This window comes from Chanos chanos, chromosome 8 (genome assembly GCF_902362185.1).
Source record: "Chanos chanos chromosome 8, fChaCha1.1, whole genome shotgun sequence".
Taxonomy (NCBI): Eukaryota; Metazoa; Chordata; class Actinopteri; order Gonorynchiformes; family Chanidae; genus Chanos; species Chanos chanos.
In genome coordinates, this window is record NC_044502.1 from 43282475 (window position 1) to 43301328 (window position 18854).

General features: G+C 41.5%; 1 protein-coding gene across 1 annotated transcript in view; it reads right to left on the reverse strand.

The window, feature by feature from the left end:
* Positions 1 to 3376: 3376 nt before the first annotated feature.
* Positions 3377 to 18854, reverse strand: part of adamts16 (ADAM metallopeptidase with thrombospondin type 1 motif, 16) — a 55653-nt gene continuing 40175 nt past the window's right edge. Inside the window, exons 17-23 of the mRNA XM_030783233.1 lie at positions 17471 to 17609; positions 15775 to 15901; positions 6385 to 6589; positions 5117 to 5311; positions 4561 to 4767; positions 3991 to 4138; positions 3377 to 3492 (exon numbers count right to left, since the gene is read on the reverse strand). Of these exons, the coding sequence (XP_030639093.1) occupies positions 3377 to 3492; positions 3991 to 4138; positions 4561 to 4767; positions 5117 to 5311; positions 6385 to 6589; positions 15775 to 15901; positions 17471 to 17609 (1137 nt within the window). The remainder of the gene's footprint in view (positions 3493 to 3990; positions 4139 to 4560; positions 4768 to 5116; positions 5312 to 6384; positions 6590 to 15774; positions 15902 to 17470; positions 17610 to 18854) is intronic.

Sequence of the window (18854 nt, forward strand, 5' to 3'; positions counted from 1 at the left end):
ACTGACTAACCAAACAAAGTCCCTCAAAGGGAGTCTTTTGCGTCAATATATTGCCTTATCTTGTCAATCACCGACTGAGTGGCAGACGGTCAGTCAGAGGCATATTTTGTAACGATGCTTGTTGAATTAGTAAGGGTTCAGTTGTCTCTTCCGCGTGTCAGGCCTTTTGCTGCAATCCACTTCAAGCGGTTCTCGCATAACAATAACTTCTTAAGACGGAATTGCATTTAAGGCAATTTTGACGGCATATTTAGGCTTCCTACAAAGTTGGGTTGCAATTAAAAAAGACAGAAAGAAAGAAAGAAAGAAAGGAGAAAAAACACACAAGACTTTCTAGTTAGCAGAACCAGTCTAAACTACATCAGTGCGGAGCTATGTGAACAAAGGGTGGTTATGCACAAGTTGGTAAGGTGCCCACAAACACACACACACACAACATATTATTTATTGTTCATATCTGTTATGCATATCATCCTGGTAAACTGATGTAGGTAACATTAAGAAACAATGCATTGCATGTTGCAGAACCAAATTTGTTAGTATTCAGGATGTGTTAAAGATTAAAAAAAAAAAAAAAAAAAAGTCCTTTAAGCTTGGCTGACAACAGGCTTGAACAAACAGCCTGGAACGTGCTGAATAACTGTTTGACAGAGAACCACAAACACACGAACGCACACTCACACATGTGCACCATTTTAGGAGAACAATGATGTCTCCTTCACCCTTTAGGAGTGAGTGTTTGATGACGGAGCCATGCAGGGGGTCTGTGGAACAGTCCAGGAGGCTGGTTAATCCAAAGAGCGTTCAGAACACTAAGCCCTGCCTGGAAGTGCTGACATCAGCCCCGGCTCTCCCGCTCAGGTTTCGGCGGACATCTGTACAGGAACAAATAAAGACATCCAGAGCTCCTCACAGCTGACTGACCATAAATCAGCGATCCAGAAGGTGGGGAGAGAAAAAAAAAAAAAAAAATGTGATTGTGCATCTCTTACTATCCTGTGCCTGTGTTCTTTTCTCTTCATTCATTCATGGGATTACTGGTTGTCATCAATGTCTGGGGCATTCGTGTGTGGTATACGGGGTGTGGTTCCAGGAGATTTGGGAGGTCAGATGTAGCAATGGTTAGTTCTGGTTGTATTAGTAATAACCAGCCATGGTCAAAAAAAAAAAAAAGCCGAACTAATAAAACTTGTCAGTCTTGGTCAGTCCCGGCTATGATGGTCTAACCTACACCAATGTCTGTAACCCAAGCACCGTGACTGAAAATGTATATTGTTAAGTAAGCTGGAAGGTCTTCTCAGAGGAAGACAACATTAGAGAATTGAAGACTTTAATCTGTTATTTTGTGAATGAGGGAGTCAAAATTACCTATCTATCTATCTATCTATCTATCTATCTATCTATCTATCTATCTATCTATCTATCGTTCTGTCTGTCTATCTATGTATTGAAATACAATGTTAAAGGTCACTAGATAGATAGATAGATAGATAGATAGATAGACTTTCAGACTCTAGGAGTAAGGCCATGACTTCACGTATCTGCTACCAGATTACTGCATGAAATCAATAACATTTATAACAGATATTAAAATAGGTTATGGGGAAAATTTGGAGCAGTTTGTATTCCAAAATTTTCATAAAGCACAGCATTTTAAAAAAGCCCAATGAAAACCATACAAGTCATATGTATCTACACTGAACTGTTTCCAATAGTCAGTAGTCTCCATCTGGAAACAATAGACTATGAAGAACAAGGAAAAGTCTGAGTCAGCAATCAAAGTAGGATAGTTAACAGGGATTGTGTATTTGTCTCTGTCGCTGAAGGCATCAGCAAAATGTAGAAATGACATAGCCACTGCTTCTAATGGCAACACTGAAAACCCTCTTAATCTGTCCATGTTAATATGGATGGGCGTTGACTCCCTTCTCAACCGCTCAAAGTGACAGTCTGTTGTTATGAGTGACAGAAATGATTACATTCATTTATTGCTGTTTTGCTACATACTGTATAAATGATGAAGTTACTTAGCTCTGTACAGCAGACTTCACAGTCCTTAACATGGAAGCACACCCTTGTCAAAAGAGCAATACATGTTCTTTTTTTTTTTTTTGTTCAGTACAAGCACATACATGTCAACTGAAGAAACTGTTCATACATTGTGGTGGTTGCATTTCAACACAGTTTTTTTTTTTCCTTTTTTTTAATGTGGAGCACCAATTTAAAAAACTGAACCAGTCTGAGTTATGGTGTATGTAGCCTGTACAGATAATGAAATCCCAGCTGTCCCAGGCCATTTTCCTACTTGCAGCTGTTTTCTTTTCTTTCTTTTTTTTCAAAACAAAGAAAACACAGATACACATTACAGAACATAAATGAATGTTGAACAACAATGGTATGCAGAACATAAAAAACCAAAACATTAGAATACAACACATTACCTCAATCAAAGGCATTCCTGAACACAAAATGAGGGAGTATACTAGCCAGGGAAACCAGGTAAATTAGAATTCAAAATTCATATTTGTAATGACATATAATCATAGAATGACACTGTAGAGCAATGTTAATAAATAAAAGAACCAATATGGTGGTCGTATAAAGCAGTTAAAAGTCGTTTGTTAATTTAGACCACTTTAAGAGGCTTTTGTCATTTGTTTGACACAAAAAAAACCCCATTATGTAGCACCATTAGAAATACACATGGAGGTTCTGTGCATGCATAAAATCCCTGTTGAACATGGCTTGCTGTTTCTTCAACGTTCATTCAGTCTTTTTTTTTTTTTCCAGAGAAAAGAGCAGTGGATGCCGTAAGGCAACACAAATAGGGGTAACATTTCCCAAGACGCTTCTTCTTAAAATACTTGTCTCGCCATCTTTAGACAACAGTATTTTCATAACAGTGATCCTGCAGAGGACCCTCAGTTCAGCCTTGTGCACATTCAAATGTTCACAGAACCAAGCTTTGCACCAAATCCATTTGTGTTGAGGGGTTTGGCAGATCCAATGGGAACAGCGGAGAAGCCATTCCATCCAGTCGTGTCCATTTTGAAGTTCTGAGGGAAATACCTTCACAGAAATCCATTTTCAGAGTGGCGTTAGGCTGTCTGACAATAGATAATGCCTTGCAAGGCAACCTGTCCTCATTGTATGAAGATACCTTGCTTCATTAAATGTTCCTGAAGGCATCTGTCTTGCTTCCAGTCTCACAAAAAAATGTCTCTGTGGTCAGTGCACGTGCATGTTCAGTTTTAAGGAGCCTTTTAAAGCTAACCTGTTGCTATGCACATCCCCGACATCTATTGGCTTGTCCTTCTAAGCTCTAGGCACCCACACACACACACACACACACACACACACACAGAGTGCAGAGGCCTTATAGATTCGTATGAGAGCAGGACTTGCAACATTGTTTCCCGTAGAACTTGTGGTTACAAACTCCATGCTGTGGCACAAGGTAACACCAGTTGAAATAGTCTTTGCAGACATCGTCTGTGGAGATTAAAAAAGGTGACATGTATGAATGGGCAGACCTTGTAAGTTTGCCTGAATGTTCTCAAAATTAGTAGTTAAAATTAAATTGTAAAATGAGGTCTTCATACTGGAAAAAATGTCCAAAATGCTTAGATTTCATCAAACATAGCTATTTTCCATGCTACCAACATTCTGTGTTTTAAAGAGGACTTTCATTCTGCATCTTTGAATTTCACAATCCTGGAGTCCTGGAGACCCACAAGCCTGCCTGCTGTTTCTCTTAGCCCACACCAAGACACCAGAATCAGCCTCTTGAGTAATAAACAGTGCCTTAATTAGCTAAACCAGATATGTTCTTGCTGTGGCCTAGAACAACAGCACGTAACCTTCTGGATCCTCAGGACTGAAGCTAAAAAGAAAAAAAAAAAAAAAAAGCTGCTTTTGGATACGTCTAGGTCTCGGGTTCTTTAAAAGCATGTTATCACAGGATAGCACGTAATGACAGACCTCCAGCACCTTTTTTCTCAGGCTGTGCGCAGAAGTGGGTGTTACAGGCCTGGGACATGGCAGGTCTCAGATGGAGGAGACACCCTGAAGAGGGTCTGCCGTTGAGAAGGCATTGAACAGAGCGTGCCTGTACCCCTCCTCCACAAGACACTGTACACTACAAACACAACACACACACACACACACAAGACTATGGCAATAGGAAGAGCATACAGGAAGACAGCTCAAATTGGTGGAGCGTTGCCATATGAAACCATGTTTTTACTGGTTCCCTCTCTTCCGCTGGAACACTTCAACTTTAAGATGGTTTTGTTCATGAAAACAGTCCGTATCTTCGTAAATTTAACCGACTTTTAAGACAAAACAACATACTGGGCTTTAAAGCAAAGCGCAACAACGTCCAGGCACAACTGAAAAAGTAAGCTGAAAGCGTTTATACATAGTTCATAGCATTTGTAGAATCTTCTTTCTTAAAAAAAAAAAACAAAACAAAAAAAACTCAAAAACGAAACCTCTATAACTGAAATAATATGATTGTGAGTGGCACAGTTGGAAGTGTAGGGACAGAGAGAGGCTTACCTGAGACCAGGGGGAGGTATACCAGTCTGCTTTCTGGTGTATGGCACTGGGACAGTCTGCCAAGACGCACGCTCTCTGCAGCTCCACAGATGGTTTGGGCACATGGTGACACTTTTTGGGTGCCAGCTCTCTGTATTTCCCTACCACATCCTTCTCAGCACATTTAATGAAACGTGTCTGAAGACCTTTACCACATGTTACTGAACACTGATGGGGGAGAGGGAGGGAGAGAGAGAGAGAGAGAGAGAGAGAAGAAGAAGGAGAGAAAGAGGAAAATATTGTTATACCATAAATTGGTATGACGGGCCAGAAAAGAGAGTGACGGCAAGAATTTACTACCCTAATTTATTAAGATCCCCATACATCTAACAAAAAAACAACAACAACAAAAAAACGCTTGTGCAAAATATTACTGAATTTATCAATAATGTTGAAGATGAACAAAATTATGTCTTAACCGGTTATTGAAAAGACACGTCCTCAGCACATCACGGGCAGTCCTAAGAGAGTTTGACCGAACACGGCCCTTACAATGAAAGGAGTGAAGGCTTTTTACCTCCTGCCATGTGGAGATGAACCACTGGACCTTGCGCTGTTTGGGGCAGCGTTTGAGCATGCAGGTCTCCTGACTGCTGGGTTTGGGCTGGGCCAGGCACAGGGCGTCAGGTAGGGCGTGAGCATGAGCTCCAGGGTTGGCGGTCATACACGTCACCCTCCTCTTCCTGAGCCCTTTACCGCACTTTCGGGAGCACTGCGAACGACATACATCAACGCGAGCATGACTTCATACGCCGGGGCTCTCTCGTTCATCTGTCAGCGACCGAGCGTGTTCATTTTACAGGGCTTGTAGAATGTGGAAGGAGGGGAGGGAATTGGACGAACAAGCAGACACCTTGTTCACACTTCTCTTTGGTACCTTATATGTGTGCAGTGAATATAACACATCTAATCAGCGCTCTGTTTAAAAGCTGATGTAGAAAAACCTGCCAACAGCCATGGAGTCGACTTACAAAGGTGGCTTTACAGCTTCAGGGTAATAGAATCCTTTGTGTGGGTCTACAGAGTTACAAATAACAAGAGGTGAGTCATGGGAAATGAACCAGGCTCTCTTTGTGGTGTGGAGAGGTTCAGCGGTGACGAAATAACCCCACAGACATGCAAATAATTGTTAAGAGGCCACAAACTCCCAGTCAGCAGTTTTTCTTGTCTGTATCTCCAGTTAGTCCGGCAGTTGCATGTCATTTAAAGTGCTATTGTAAAATATGACTTAAAAAAAAAAAAAAAACAAAACAAAAAAAACCTCTGCAGTATTATAGCTTAAACTGAGAGAGGGTTAAGAAAGGATTTTTTTTGTTTGTTTGTTTGTTTGTGAATAAAAAGGACTATCCAAAATGTTTGCTAATATTCTTCACTACATAAAGCCTGACTACTAATGTTATGTGACTGAATAAAAACTCAACTTACTTCTTTGACTGAATAAAAGCCCAACTTAACTTTGAGTTTGGGAACCGGTCTTGGCTTAATCAAAGCTAATTAGTTTGTGAAGTTTTTTGGAGTGAGCTAGATTTCCTATCAAACCTCAGTAAAGCCTGAGGGCTGTACTACGAAGCAAGTTAACTGGCTTATCCAGGTAACTTCTGGTTAATTTAACTAAGAATAAGTAGTAAACCCCCTGATAGAAGAGCCCTATGGACTATGCTCTTCTATTAGGATGTTTGCTACTTACCCTGAGTTACCCAGAAGTTACCTGGATAAACCAGTTACCTCACTTCATAGTACAGCCCTCTGGTTGTGAGGGACTGTGGATTGTGGTGGATTACTCACCTGAGACCAGGGTCCAGTGGTCCACTCAGGGGGACAGGAGCGTGTGTTGCAGGCCTGCCTGTGCAGTGGAGCTGGCTGCATACACTGTGTTTCTTGCACCGGGTTTACCTGACTGGGCCCGATCCTCTGGGTACACCGCACCTGCCGGATCTGCTCGCCCGCTCCGCAGCTGCGACTGCAGGCACCCCAGTCTCCAACGCTCCAGCTGTTTCATCACCAACACACAACAGCAATACATACATCACACAAAACTACCGACACAACAACACCAACGCATCACATCACACAACACTCCAGCCGTTCTCCTCCATCGTCGTCGTGTCGCTGAGATAAAGCTGACTCAGAAATGTGGCACGCTCTTCTTTTTCTTACGCCACAACCGTAAACCCATGGGTTTTCCAAGCTACGTCTTTCAGCAGTCCGTGCTGATGTGGTGCAAAACCGAGCACCAGTTAAGAAATATTAGGACGGGTTGTTTACATAACCTATTTGTGCAAATTTAAACGACTCCCCTGAAAACACACAGATGATCTGACATTCATTGTGTCGCGTGTCACATGTCCTCAGACAGGCAGACCTCTGTCCTGATGACAGATCCCTGGCATGTGGTCTGCCCTGAGCGTTACCTGCTGCCTTAAACCTCTGATGGGTGTCAGTCTATGGAAGTATTTGTGGACCACTTGCTGGCTGACTGGACGGCTGGCTGATGGCACAGCCAGGGAGCCAAAATATCAGGCCCTCCAACTATAACCTTAACTTCTCTCACCAACCCCCGCCTCTGATACCCTCTTCTCTCTCTCTCTGTCTCTCTCTCTCTCTCTCTCTCTCTCTCTACCCTGTACGACCTGAGCTTTGGCTGTCAGCACACATACACAGCCTCCGTTTTATTTGTAGTTATTGAGTGCATCACTTGGTTGGAATGCTACATCGTGGTTGACGAATATATCCAGTGTAGTGTTCTGGCTCTGCTTAGGGTCAAGAACAGAAAAGGAAAAAAGGAAAGAAAAAAAAAACAGGTCTGGAGAATTTCCATATGGTTTCAACTTCCTCTGTCTGTCCTCTCTATGATCTATTTGATATTTAAACTGAGGGATCAGACAGCCTATCCCCTTCTAAAGGACCTGTCTGGCATTGGCTCATCTACACATCACTCAAGCCCTTGCTGATACTTTTAATGGACCTTATATGATGTCTTTTAAAAGATTGTTTCAGCTAGAGGAAGAGATGTTTGTTTGCGTTATTATTTGTTTGTTAGTGCTAGAAACTCATGGCAAATCATGCAAGGTTTCCTCAGTCAAGTTTCGGTAGTTTAAAATACTTTTGCCCTCTCCAAAAGTTTTGTCTAACTGGGTGTGATTTGAATCAACACACATATATCTCAGTTGGCATTTGCTTGGAACGAAAACCCACTACCAAATCATGGAAGTTATTTATTTGTTCCATAAATATTGCAAAATTAAGGCCAAACAAAACGTTCCAAATGCAGTCTATCAAGTTTATATTTCCATTATTCAATTATTTTCATAAAAGCGCAATTCTGGCATCAACCTCAGCTTCATGCAATTTATAATATTATTCATTTACATTTTATTTATTTCAAAAACAACTGCCTTCATGATTTGAGTCCAAAACAAGCAAGAAATTAAATTAAATCTTGAGAGAGCTCTGACAGGGTGTGTTCGTTATGTATGGGGATCAGTAAACCCTCAGTTGGACTAAGTACGAGACAGAAATGAACTTGATTGAGTAAGATGAAGCCTTGGTCTCCACTGACTTGCTTAAGTTTTTAGGGTCTGGAGAAAGATCAAACATCAGATACTGGACCTGAGGTCTTCCCCATGCATCACATGCTGTCTGGAAGCTCATGACAGCGGAGAGGGTTTTGACAGACACTGTGCTTCACGCATTTACCATGCACGACGGTGAAGTCAGTCCCTAAGCGTGTGTTCGTTTTGGGTGCGGGTGTGTGTGTGTGTGTGTTTCTGTTTGTACCTATTTCCATGATGTAATGGTTACTCGATGCCACTGGTTTTGCCGACACAGCAAAATGAAATCATACGAGGTCTCTGAAAATAACTGACCGGCGGCGGTTGTGGCTGTTGGCCAGAGAGGTGTGTGTTTCTGTTACGATCTGCAGGACCTCTGCACTAAAAAAGCTGCTATGTTAACCTCTGGGACCTGCTGGTCACTCTTTCGGAAACTCTCTGAAACTCTCTATTGATGGCGAAGGCTCTCCTGTTTATGCTCGAAGAATTATCCAGCGAACAAATTTCAGTTCTTTGCAAAGTTCCAGAAATGTTGTAGAGGAAGTGAAATCTATCCAAATTGAATTTTGTCTGATTTTAATGAAGTTGCAACAATTGTTTACCAAACCTGTTACATGCCCCCTCCTCCCTATTTTTTAACATGACATCACTGTTAACATCACTGTTAAGTTCTTGAAGATTCTTAATCCCAGAGAGAATACTTTCATGATAAAGACTTTCATGTATTCTAAGGCAGCATTTGGCTCTAGAGACTGGTCCAATGATGCTTCATTGAAAACTCCTAACGATCATGACACCAGACACCAGATCCAACATAGTGAAGATCGAATCACCCAAATCACACTTTTGGAAAAAAAAAAATCCAAAGCCTGGAAGGAGAAGCCCCTTAAAGAGCTGATCAGGAATGAAGCAAATAAAACAGGAACCAGTCACTTAAAACAGCTTGAGATGTCTTTACAGCTGCCATTAGCTCTGTGTGAGAGGTATTGTAAACACACAACAGTCCATTAGGCCTCCAGTGCAATCCAAGCAAACCCTCCCTCTTCTGCATTCTTGATGGAACCCAGGTTTTGGCGGCATCATAACCTAAGGTTCTGCTAAACCTGGTGAGGTCAAACCACAGAGACGTGACATCAGAATCCCTAATACCGGTGGCATTGTTTAAGGCAACCAGTTAATGAAGGCTTTCACGGAAGGCTCCCAATTGGGATTCTTCCCGGACACCCTTAACTAAGACTGAAGGGTCAGAAATGAAGGGGGGGTGGGGGGGGTGGGGGGGCTGCAGGGGTGGAAGGGAAGGGGGAGGGGTCGGGGGCATGGAGAGATTTCTCTTCTGGCATTTAGATGCATCTATACCACTCAAATCTGCAGAGTCTGTTCCAGCCAACAGCATTTCATAAGCATTATTCATCACTGGCTCTCTGGCTACAGGCAGCGGGGGGCTTTTAGACGTGGTGCTGTTATACATGCAACTGAAAACACAGACGGTAAACCACGCTTTAGGAAAGACAAGAGTAAACATTTTGGCCCATAGTATAACAGCTGAAAATTTAGGATGAATCACAGCTATTGTTTCAGGCCTCTGGAATGACGCTGGCTCTCTCAGCAGATGCACAGGATAAACAAGATTGGATTTTTGTCTGTGCATTAAAACAAAACAAAAAGAAAAAAAAAATATAAGCAGTTTATGGAATCATAAAACATGGTTCGTAGAATTGTAGCTGTTTAACCAAGTTCATATTGGTTCACTGTAGATTTTAGGGTCTGTATCAGGATTTATGGGACCTCCACACAAGAATAAATTAGATCTAAGGTCTACGGTGTGCGAAGAAAAAACATTCTTTTCAAAGTCATTTAAGCATGCTTTGTTTGTACTGTTTTTGTTCAAATTTCAAGTGAATTGGTTTCTTAATATCACTTCTAAATTGGTTGTGTTTTTGGACATCACTGAGGATAAACTGCTCTTTCCTAACTGGTAGAGACAAAGTCCAGACCTGCTCATGCTTCAGCTGTTTAATGACACCATGTCTGTCTAACTCTGTCAGAGAAGCTTCCGGAATTATGAGGACATTGTCTTCTTCTTCTTCTTCTTCTTCTTCTTCTTCTTCTTCTTCTTCTTCCTCTTCTTCTTCTTCCACCTCTACTACTACCCCTACAGCTTCTCTTTTTCTCTCTATCTTACTTTCTTTGTACTTTTAAACCAAAACTTTTCCTTCTCAAATCATCCCGTAGTTAAAAATGACAAAGATTCTGTAAAGGGTCTGATATAATATACATTTGTGTTACACACACACACACACCCATCCCAATGCTAATTCAAATGAGGGGTTTTCATTGCTAAAAGACTTTGTCCCAGTATGTTTTTGCAAAGTTGCAGTATTTTTGTCTGATTCTTTCAGCCCTAAACGGCTGCTCTGGGGCCAGTTTGGATGATTTGTTGATCGTGGTAGCAGTTAAAGCTGGGTTAAGGAGCACAGCTTGAATTAGATGTTAAACAAGTACTGGCATGCTCAGCACAAGAGCCCTACTTGAAACATATTATTTATGAGGACATCACATTTCCCATAAAAGCTATTTGGATCTTTTTAACTGCACACCCAGGGAACATCCTTAAATGTTTATGGTCAAGTGATTATGGTTATGAGATCCGTCACACAAAGCAAGCAAACAGTAAAGACTCTGGCTTATGGGACTTGCATTGTTTTGAACGTCATTTTTGTCTAATAAACAAAAACAACAACAACCACCGCCATCAAAAGAACCCGAAGCACAGCAAACAGTCCAAAGCATATTGGAACAAAGTCCAGAACTGGGTAAAATAAGCATTTGTAGTATATGAATGACTGGGCCTTGTACCAGTACCCATTTGGTTCCTTTACCTTGTCTCGTTTTCTACTAAGTTATTAAAATTCTGACAGGACTGAATGTGTTAAAGCAATACCAAACAGACATAAGGTGAATTCCTGACAGAGACTTCATTAAAACTGCCACTGACGTTAATTAAGAGAGCAAGACCTCAGTGAAAGGGAGTACTGAAGAGAACTGGGACAAGGCCCAGCAATCCAAATACTTCAGATACCTATTTGACACAGACCTGCCTCAATCATCATTGAATTTCACTAGATTAAAAAAGAAGAAAAAGAAGAAGAAGAAGAAGAAGAAAAGACATAAAAAATATGTGGGATTTTCAGGCTGCTGAATACAGTGCAGTCAGCCTCACTCATTTTGATTCTGTGACATCATTTAACTACAACGTCATCATATGTCATATCTCTCCAAGAACATAAACGATAGACACACCATTAGTAGACCATTCTGACAGCGCTGTTATTTAGGTTATCCAGGTACCACATCAGGTTCAAAGTCTTTGGTACATGAGTGGTGTGTATTTGTTTAAATTGCCATGGTTGCCCCCCCCCTCAGCAGACACACACACACACACACACACACACACACACACTCCACTAATATTCCACATTTTTTTCAGACAGGGACAATCATTCAGCTATGAGTTTCAATTTGGTGAGAAACGGTAATTCCCACCGGGATTAAACCGGGGAGGGAAATCAACACGCAGGCGGCCTCTGGAGTTCCTGTCATTCTTTCTCTGGTGAACTGAATCAGGTTTCTTGGCAATCTCTCATGCCAGCTCAGTTCATTGCCGAAGGAGAAGAGGGAACTCTGACCTCATACAGGGCACCGTTTCATGTGCTGAAAACACAGTAATCACATTACACGTTGCGCCGATCAGAAGAGATTCTTCCCCTGGTAACCTGGAGTTTTCCTGCACTCAGCATTCCAAAACAGAGACAGAATCAAACACAGGGTAGAAGATTTGAGTCTTGCAAGAAGGAAAAATGACTTTCTACTCTTCTGTCTTTGAGAAACGTTGTTTTTAATGTCATCCCCTTCTGTTGACAGGTTAACCACATAAAACTTGCAAAAATTATTCGCTTTTTTTTTTTTTTTTGTCTCAACTCTATGTCACTTATTAGTGCTCAAACACAGAGTACAGAGACATATTACTGAAAGTTAATGTGCAGTGCTTTATTTTTTGTTCACACACTCTCACACACACACACACACACACACACACACCCTCGCACGCACCCACAAACCCACACCCACCCACACATAAAAACAATTCATTTTGACACAGGGGATCAGGGGAGCCTGCCCTTAAATGCACAAACATATGTCGATGTTTTGTTTGACACTTTTGATGACAGTGACGGGTTGAGTAGCGACGAGGTTTGGATGAGAGGAGCCTTACACTGCACCCTCTGAGAGACATCAGTTTGTATTAGAACAAATGACTAGTCAGATCTCTTTCACAGATGTTGGGAAACTCTGCGTGTGTGTGTGTGTGTGTGTGTGTGTGTGTGTGTGTGTTTGGTGGGGTAGGGTGGGTCATGAAAGTATTTTGGAATTGTGTGTGTGCGTGTGTGTGTGTGTGTGTGCATGTATGTGTGTGTGCGTGCGTGACAGAGAGAGAGAGAGAGAGTATGTGTGTGTGTGTGTGTCTGTTTGGATGTGGGGGGTAGCTGAAGGCAGTAATTCATTTTTAATTCATTTTTATGAGTGTGTTTTGGGAGTGTGTATGTGTGTGTGTGCGCGCGTGTGTGTGTGTGTGTGTGAGAGAGAGAAAGTGTGTGTGTGTACGCGCGCGTGTGTGTGAGAGAGAGAGAGAGAGAGAGAGAGAGAGAGAGCGGGAGAGAGTGTGTGTTTGTATGTGCGTGTGTGTGTGTCTGTGTGTGTGAGAGAGAGAAAGAGAGAGCGAGAGTGTGTGTGTGTGTGCGCGTGTGTGCGCGCGTGTGTGCGCGCACATGCCTGCACACGGCTCCATATGAGAGAGAAACCAGAAAATGATTTAGGTGGACAAGCTCATCTCTTTGACTTCCCTGGTGGAGTGACAGAGGTCATAGGTGAAGTTTGCTTTCAGCCCCAGTCTTTTGACCCGCGCAGTCCCCTTCTCTCCTGAGTCCCTGATGTGTCTAAATAGAGCCAGTTGACCCTGACTCCCTCTCAGACACGCTCCCACAAACAGCTCCCTTAAGATCTACGGTCATCTTTCAAAGCTTTCGAATCTCTCAGCATCCAACCCTCTAAGCCACGCACCGCTCTCCACGGCGACCAGGCTTGCCTGCTATTCGCTCGTCTCCCCGTATACTACTGAGAGTGAGGTCACTGGCTACAGTCTGATTCAATATCCTTCTTCATATATCAATACATAAGTCATCCAGGCAGAGAGGAATCATTTGCTCTCTTGTGTTTGGAATAAATGCAAAGGTTACAACATAACTGTCACTGTGGATCTAAATTTGGACAGCAGAACCGTCGAGATGAAGCTAAGGTTGCCTTTACGACTCAGGCTCCAAACTTCGACGAGACTTACAAACCGACTGCAAGTGTGGTTGGGGAGATTTCACTTGTAAAATGACCCAAAAAGAAAATGTCAGAGACATTGCTAGACAGTTGATTTTGAACTGCAAATAATGCAATAGAATGTGCATAATTTTTATATAGAGCAAGGAATGATTGGAACAATCTAGGTAATATATCAAAATGATTTAGGATGATTTCTGAAAAACTGACGACACAAAAAGTCCACAGCATTAACCAAGCCAGCATCAGAATAGCGGTCATCTGGAGACAATTTACATACAAAAAAAAATGGATAGTGAACCATCAACATTAATGTTTAAAGATCTGTGAACAGGACTGTCATTAATGTAAGACATCTCCTGACAGCTCCTTCCTAAGTTTCTCATGTTTGAGAGTTTACAACTTGAGAGACTGTCTTCCACTTGGGCATGTTCTATCTTGTCCACGCTGTCAGCAACACTGCCATTCCCGCAGACTTCCCCATGCAAGACACTGATTGGCTGCCCAACCTCTTAGATCTGCCTGCCCATTCCAAGTCCCCCGAGGTCACTTCTGTCATTGCCCTAGACCAGCTGAATTCGAGGAGGATGCCAGTCTCTGACTAAGGCTGGGAAATACCCTGGAATCATACTGCGTGAAAGACAGGGCAGATCCGTTCACTCAGTGGGTGAGTCCCGAACACACCCGGCATGTGCTGCCAACTGAAATCCACAGAGAAGATTTCAAATATAAGATTTCTGGACACGGGGTATCTGAAACGACTTCCCTTGTCATGTTTTTCACAGCACGAACGTTTTTCAGACATTAAATTAATGGATCGTAGCTTGAGAGATGGCAGTGGGCAAAGATACGTAGTCATTTGACATTTAAGTATTTACGAGATGTGTTTTTCCAGTGAATCTATTTTTTCTACTTTTCAAAGGACCCACGGCTCACTGACAGACGTTAGTGCTTGACTCTGCAGGCGGACTGGGAAAAAACCGAAAAAGACAAACTACAGGAAGCACGTGTAGTGGCTAAAACGTGGTTGTTCGACACAGACTCTGTGAAGTGTGGAGATGCAACACAACACTGTCCCATCCCACCAGTAAAACAGCCGCTCTCCAATCTCTGACATTTATCCAAGCGAAATGACATCACAGGTGTAACCATTTTGCAGGCCTGTAAGATCAGCAGCGCCTCTCAGACAATAGAGGGAGGCAGACAAGGGAACAGCAGATGTGAAATCAAGAGCCAAGCAAAACATGAAATGTCATTTAGGAGACAACCGGCTCTCCCTTTATTCTGTTTAACGGTGGTTTCAAACTGGGTTAGTAGCTAGTAGCTAAGTGTTGGAGCTTAAAGAAACCGTGATAAGTCAATAGCTGTCTTTCTCACAGCCGTAATGGGAGGAACAGGATTGTGGGTTTGTGAATCACCACGAAACCACAGGCAGTGAAGTAGCCTCAGGGGAGAGTTGGAAGGACCAACCGACAGAGAGCTACTTAACCGTCTCGGCGAGCTAACGGCCATTTTGGCAGACGCTGGGTAGCAGTTCTTTTTTTCTTTTTTTTCTTTTGTGTCGTCTACTTTTTTTCATGCAGTTTGAGCATTACGCTGAATTATACTGTTTTCCAGCTTCCGAGACGTAACAGAGAAACAAACCCATGGATCACTGTTCCCCGTCGCCTCTAACTGAGCTTGGCACCACGGACCAAAATGCATCTCCCTCTGCAGCTGCTGAGGCAATGGAGTTCTACAATATCATGATTCGATGGGCAAATAGCAGCTGTACAAGTCAAAACTCATAGACCTCAACCGGGTTCATTGTTAAATTGGACTAACACTAGTGAGACCATAAGAAAACACACACATACACACACACACACACATACACACACACACAGTGACTCCAAACTATGAGGACTTAAGCTACCATTTTATCACGGAACCTGCAGTTCTCAAGGTTTAAGCCAGCTCTGAGGGTTTTTTTTTTTCTTTTGGATTGAATAAAATCACATCTGCAGTTAACTAGCCGAGGTGAAAGCGGGTATGAAATTTAATCAAGTCACTTCCTAAATAGTCAACCACTGGTAAAACATTTATAATTCTGTAATAAACTCCACATCTCCACATAGATGATGGCTTCACAGCTGAATCCAGTCAGATTTGTAACAGTGTACACTGGCAAGCCGAATCAACATTTCAGTGAAGAAAACCAATGATGATAAAGTTTCACTGGGCTGAAGATGGACCTTACCTTGGTGGACAGGGTTGGGTGTTACAGGCAACCAGGCCTGTAGAAGGTCTAGTTCTTGGGTTACAGTAAGAAGAGTTCACCTGGACCCTCATATCTTTGTAACAAGCTGACTTTGTACTCATCTGACCTGCAACACAAGCCAAAAAAAAAGACAAGCCCTTTTAGCTCCTTTGCGATTTATGACGTAGTTCCTACAAACTTCAAATACTGTCTTGATTTTTAAAAAATAAACTGGCCCTTTCAAGAACGACGCTTTAATAATGGTAATGAGTGGAAGCCCCATAAATCAAGCTTGACTTACATACTGAAAAAAGGTGGAGGTGCCAGTCAGCATTTCTACAAAGTTGTACCTGAGGGTGAGTGACCTTTGGGTTAAAGAGTACTCAAAATCCAAGTACTTTTCACCTAGAGTCTTTCCCTCCGAACCCCCTCCCTCAGGCTAACTCCTGACCATTACAGGGTTTCTAATTGTAGGTCTGATGAGAGAGAGAGGGAGGTAGCTATCTGCCCCTATGTCCACACAAATGATGGGAACAAACTAGGGTTCAGCTCCTAACCTGAGGCAGACTGTTCATTACAACAGATCAGCGGGGCTTGACCAAGCCTGAGGGAGCTTCCCGATAGAGTTACATCTGAGAGAGAAGGGGGAAGCCACAACTAATTCAAAGAAAAAAAAAAGTTCCCAGAAAAAAAAAAATCTTTTAATTAAGACTTAAGAAGAGGGAAGTGCTTAAGAGAACTCTGTTTATGTCCCCCGTGAGATGAACACAAGTAAACCTGATGCTTAGCCTATTTGTTACTAAGTGATACATAACGTCCATTAGCTTTTAAAGGAAATATGTTTGTTCCCATTGTAAGGAACCGCAGTCATACAAATATTGGCAACGCTGAAACAAAAGAAGTCTCTTTAAAGGAAGCCAATCTTTAAAAGCTTCTTTTTTTTTAATTCTGTTGGCTCATCTATTAAAAAAAAAGAAAAAAAAGAAAGATAAACAAAACCATGTGGCCTTGATGTTCACAAAGACCTCAACCACACAGAGCGTTAAAAAATGTCTTCAAAGCCAGAAACATATGGGTCTGTTTGCTTTTGGGGATACAATGCGCTATTGTTTATTTTTTGTTTTGTTTTGGGTTTTTCTTATTTTATTTTATTGTTTTTTTTTTTTTTAATACTTCTACCTTAACTAACCAGTATTCTAACCTAAACAGTTGTATCATTTTTGTCATAATGTTTTCATAAAGTCTTGACGAGGTGTTACAACACCTGTCAAAATGTGAAATGATGTTTATCCCACTGGAGCTGAACAGGATTCACTAACAGTTCTTAAATTTGGACAGTTTTAAATTCTCACAAGTGAAGTGGGATGTTAACTATCTGGTAATGAAACAGTGTTACTCTTATGCATAATCATAACCTTTGGAATATATATATATATATATATGTATATGTGAATAACCCCAATGTGACAGATTATACGAAACAACATATATATAATGAATGAGCCAATAAGAATAACTAATACATTTGTCTGAAAGATTTTCACCTTACTAGGTGAAATAATTTATCAATGATTCAGTCAATCAGTTGGTTTGACAGCTCGGGCATAGTCAATCAGTATAATCACATTCATGTTTGAATATGACTTGAGAGACATTGGAGTGAAAGGTGAAGAAGTTAAGGAGAAGAGGGCCTTACCTCCAGCACAGGAGGCGGAGCAGGGAGAGCGAATGATGGCCCAGGTGTAGTTGTGCTTGGGTTGGTTCATCTTGTCCGTGTCCGTTTTGGCAAGCGTGTATTCCCACCGTACTCCCGGGTTCCAGCCCTGGAGAAGAATCTGGAACGAGGAAACAACAACCTCCGCTACAAACTCCAGTGTTGTTCGTCAACCAGTAGTTTCCAGTCCTATTCCCAGAGTGCCCCTCTGTCTGGTTTTAAGCATAAATGTTTCAGGGAACACTAATCAAAGCCTTGAGGATCAAATGAGAGGAATTATAAAGCAATCAATTCATTTATTTGCTCAATAAAGTGCTGAGTGGCACAGAGACTTCAGTCAATCGGTAACTCCCCGCAAATGAGTTCCACCATAACTCCCGGACAGCTGGCGCATGACAATATACTAAATGAGCGTGATCAAACTGCTACTACATGTCATTGAGTGTTAGTGAATGGGAAGATGCTTTGGACGCTGAAAACGGTATAAATGAACACTGGTGTGAATGGTGTGGTGCTGGCACACAGAGAGATGTATGAGGAGAAACATTGCAGTGACATGACAGGGTGATGGAAGGGTATGTCTCTAGATTCCAAACAAAGACCAAAAAAAAACCAAAAAAAAAACCCAAAAAAATCATTTTAGCTCATAAAAACTGTATAAACTTGGTTTCAGATTTGGCATTGGTTAACTATAATTCAATTTCTTCTTTGGACAGCCAAATGGACCAGTGGATCTGCATAATGTTTTGTATGGATTTCTTTCAAAAGAAAAAAAAAAAAAAAAAAAAGAAGAAGAGAGGTTTCAAAACTGGGCATTGCGATATTGATCTTGCTAAACAAATGGGACTCTGAGTTCATTGGATGTGGTCATAAAATGTGGATGAAGTTTTTCACAGGAATGAACATTTTTCACAGTATTTGTATGATTAATGTTCTCAACATCTTGATACTACCACTTCAAGCTGAATAAGCCAGGATTTTAACAAATAAACATGAGAAATTCATAACAGCACCATAACAGTATATCTTCCAATACAAACATTCAGAGATGATAGTTATTCCAGTTTTTTAAACTTGGATTTAAACATTTCAAGACTTTTTTTAACTATTAGTTTTGAAAACTGTTTATTTTACAGCATAATTTCAATCATGGACCACAACTGGATATGTGTTACCCAATCTGATCACAAGTTGTTGCAACCTCCTTGAAAGTGCAAGCTAAATTAAGCTTTAAAGTAAGTTTTATGATAAAAATCAATAAAAGAGATTTGTTTTTAAAGAATGGGTTGACTGATTTGGTTCATACGTTGATTTTAATTAGGTTACTATTTTAAACATTTTAATTAGTTGCTGTTGTTTGCCTTCT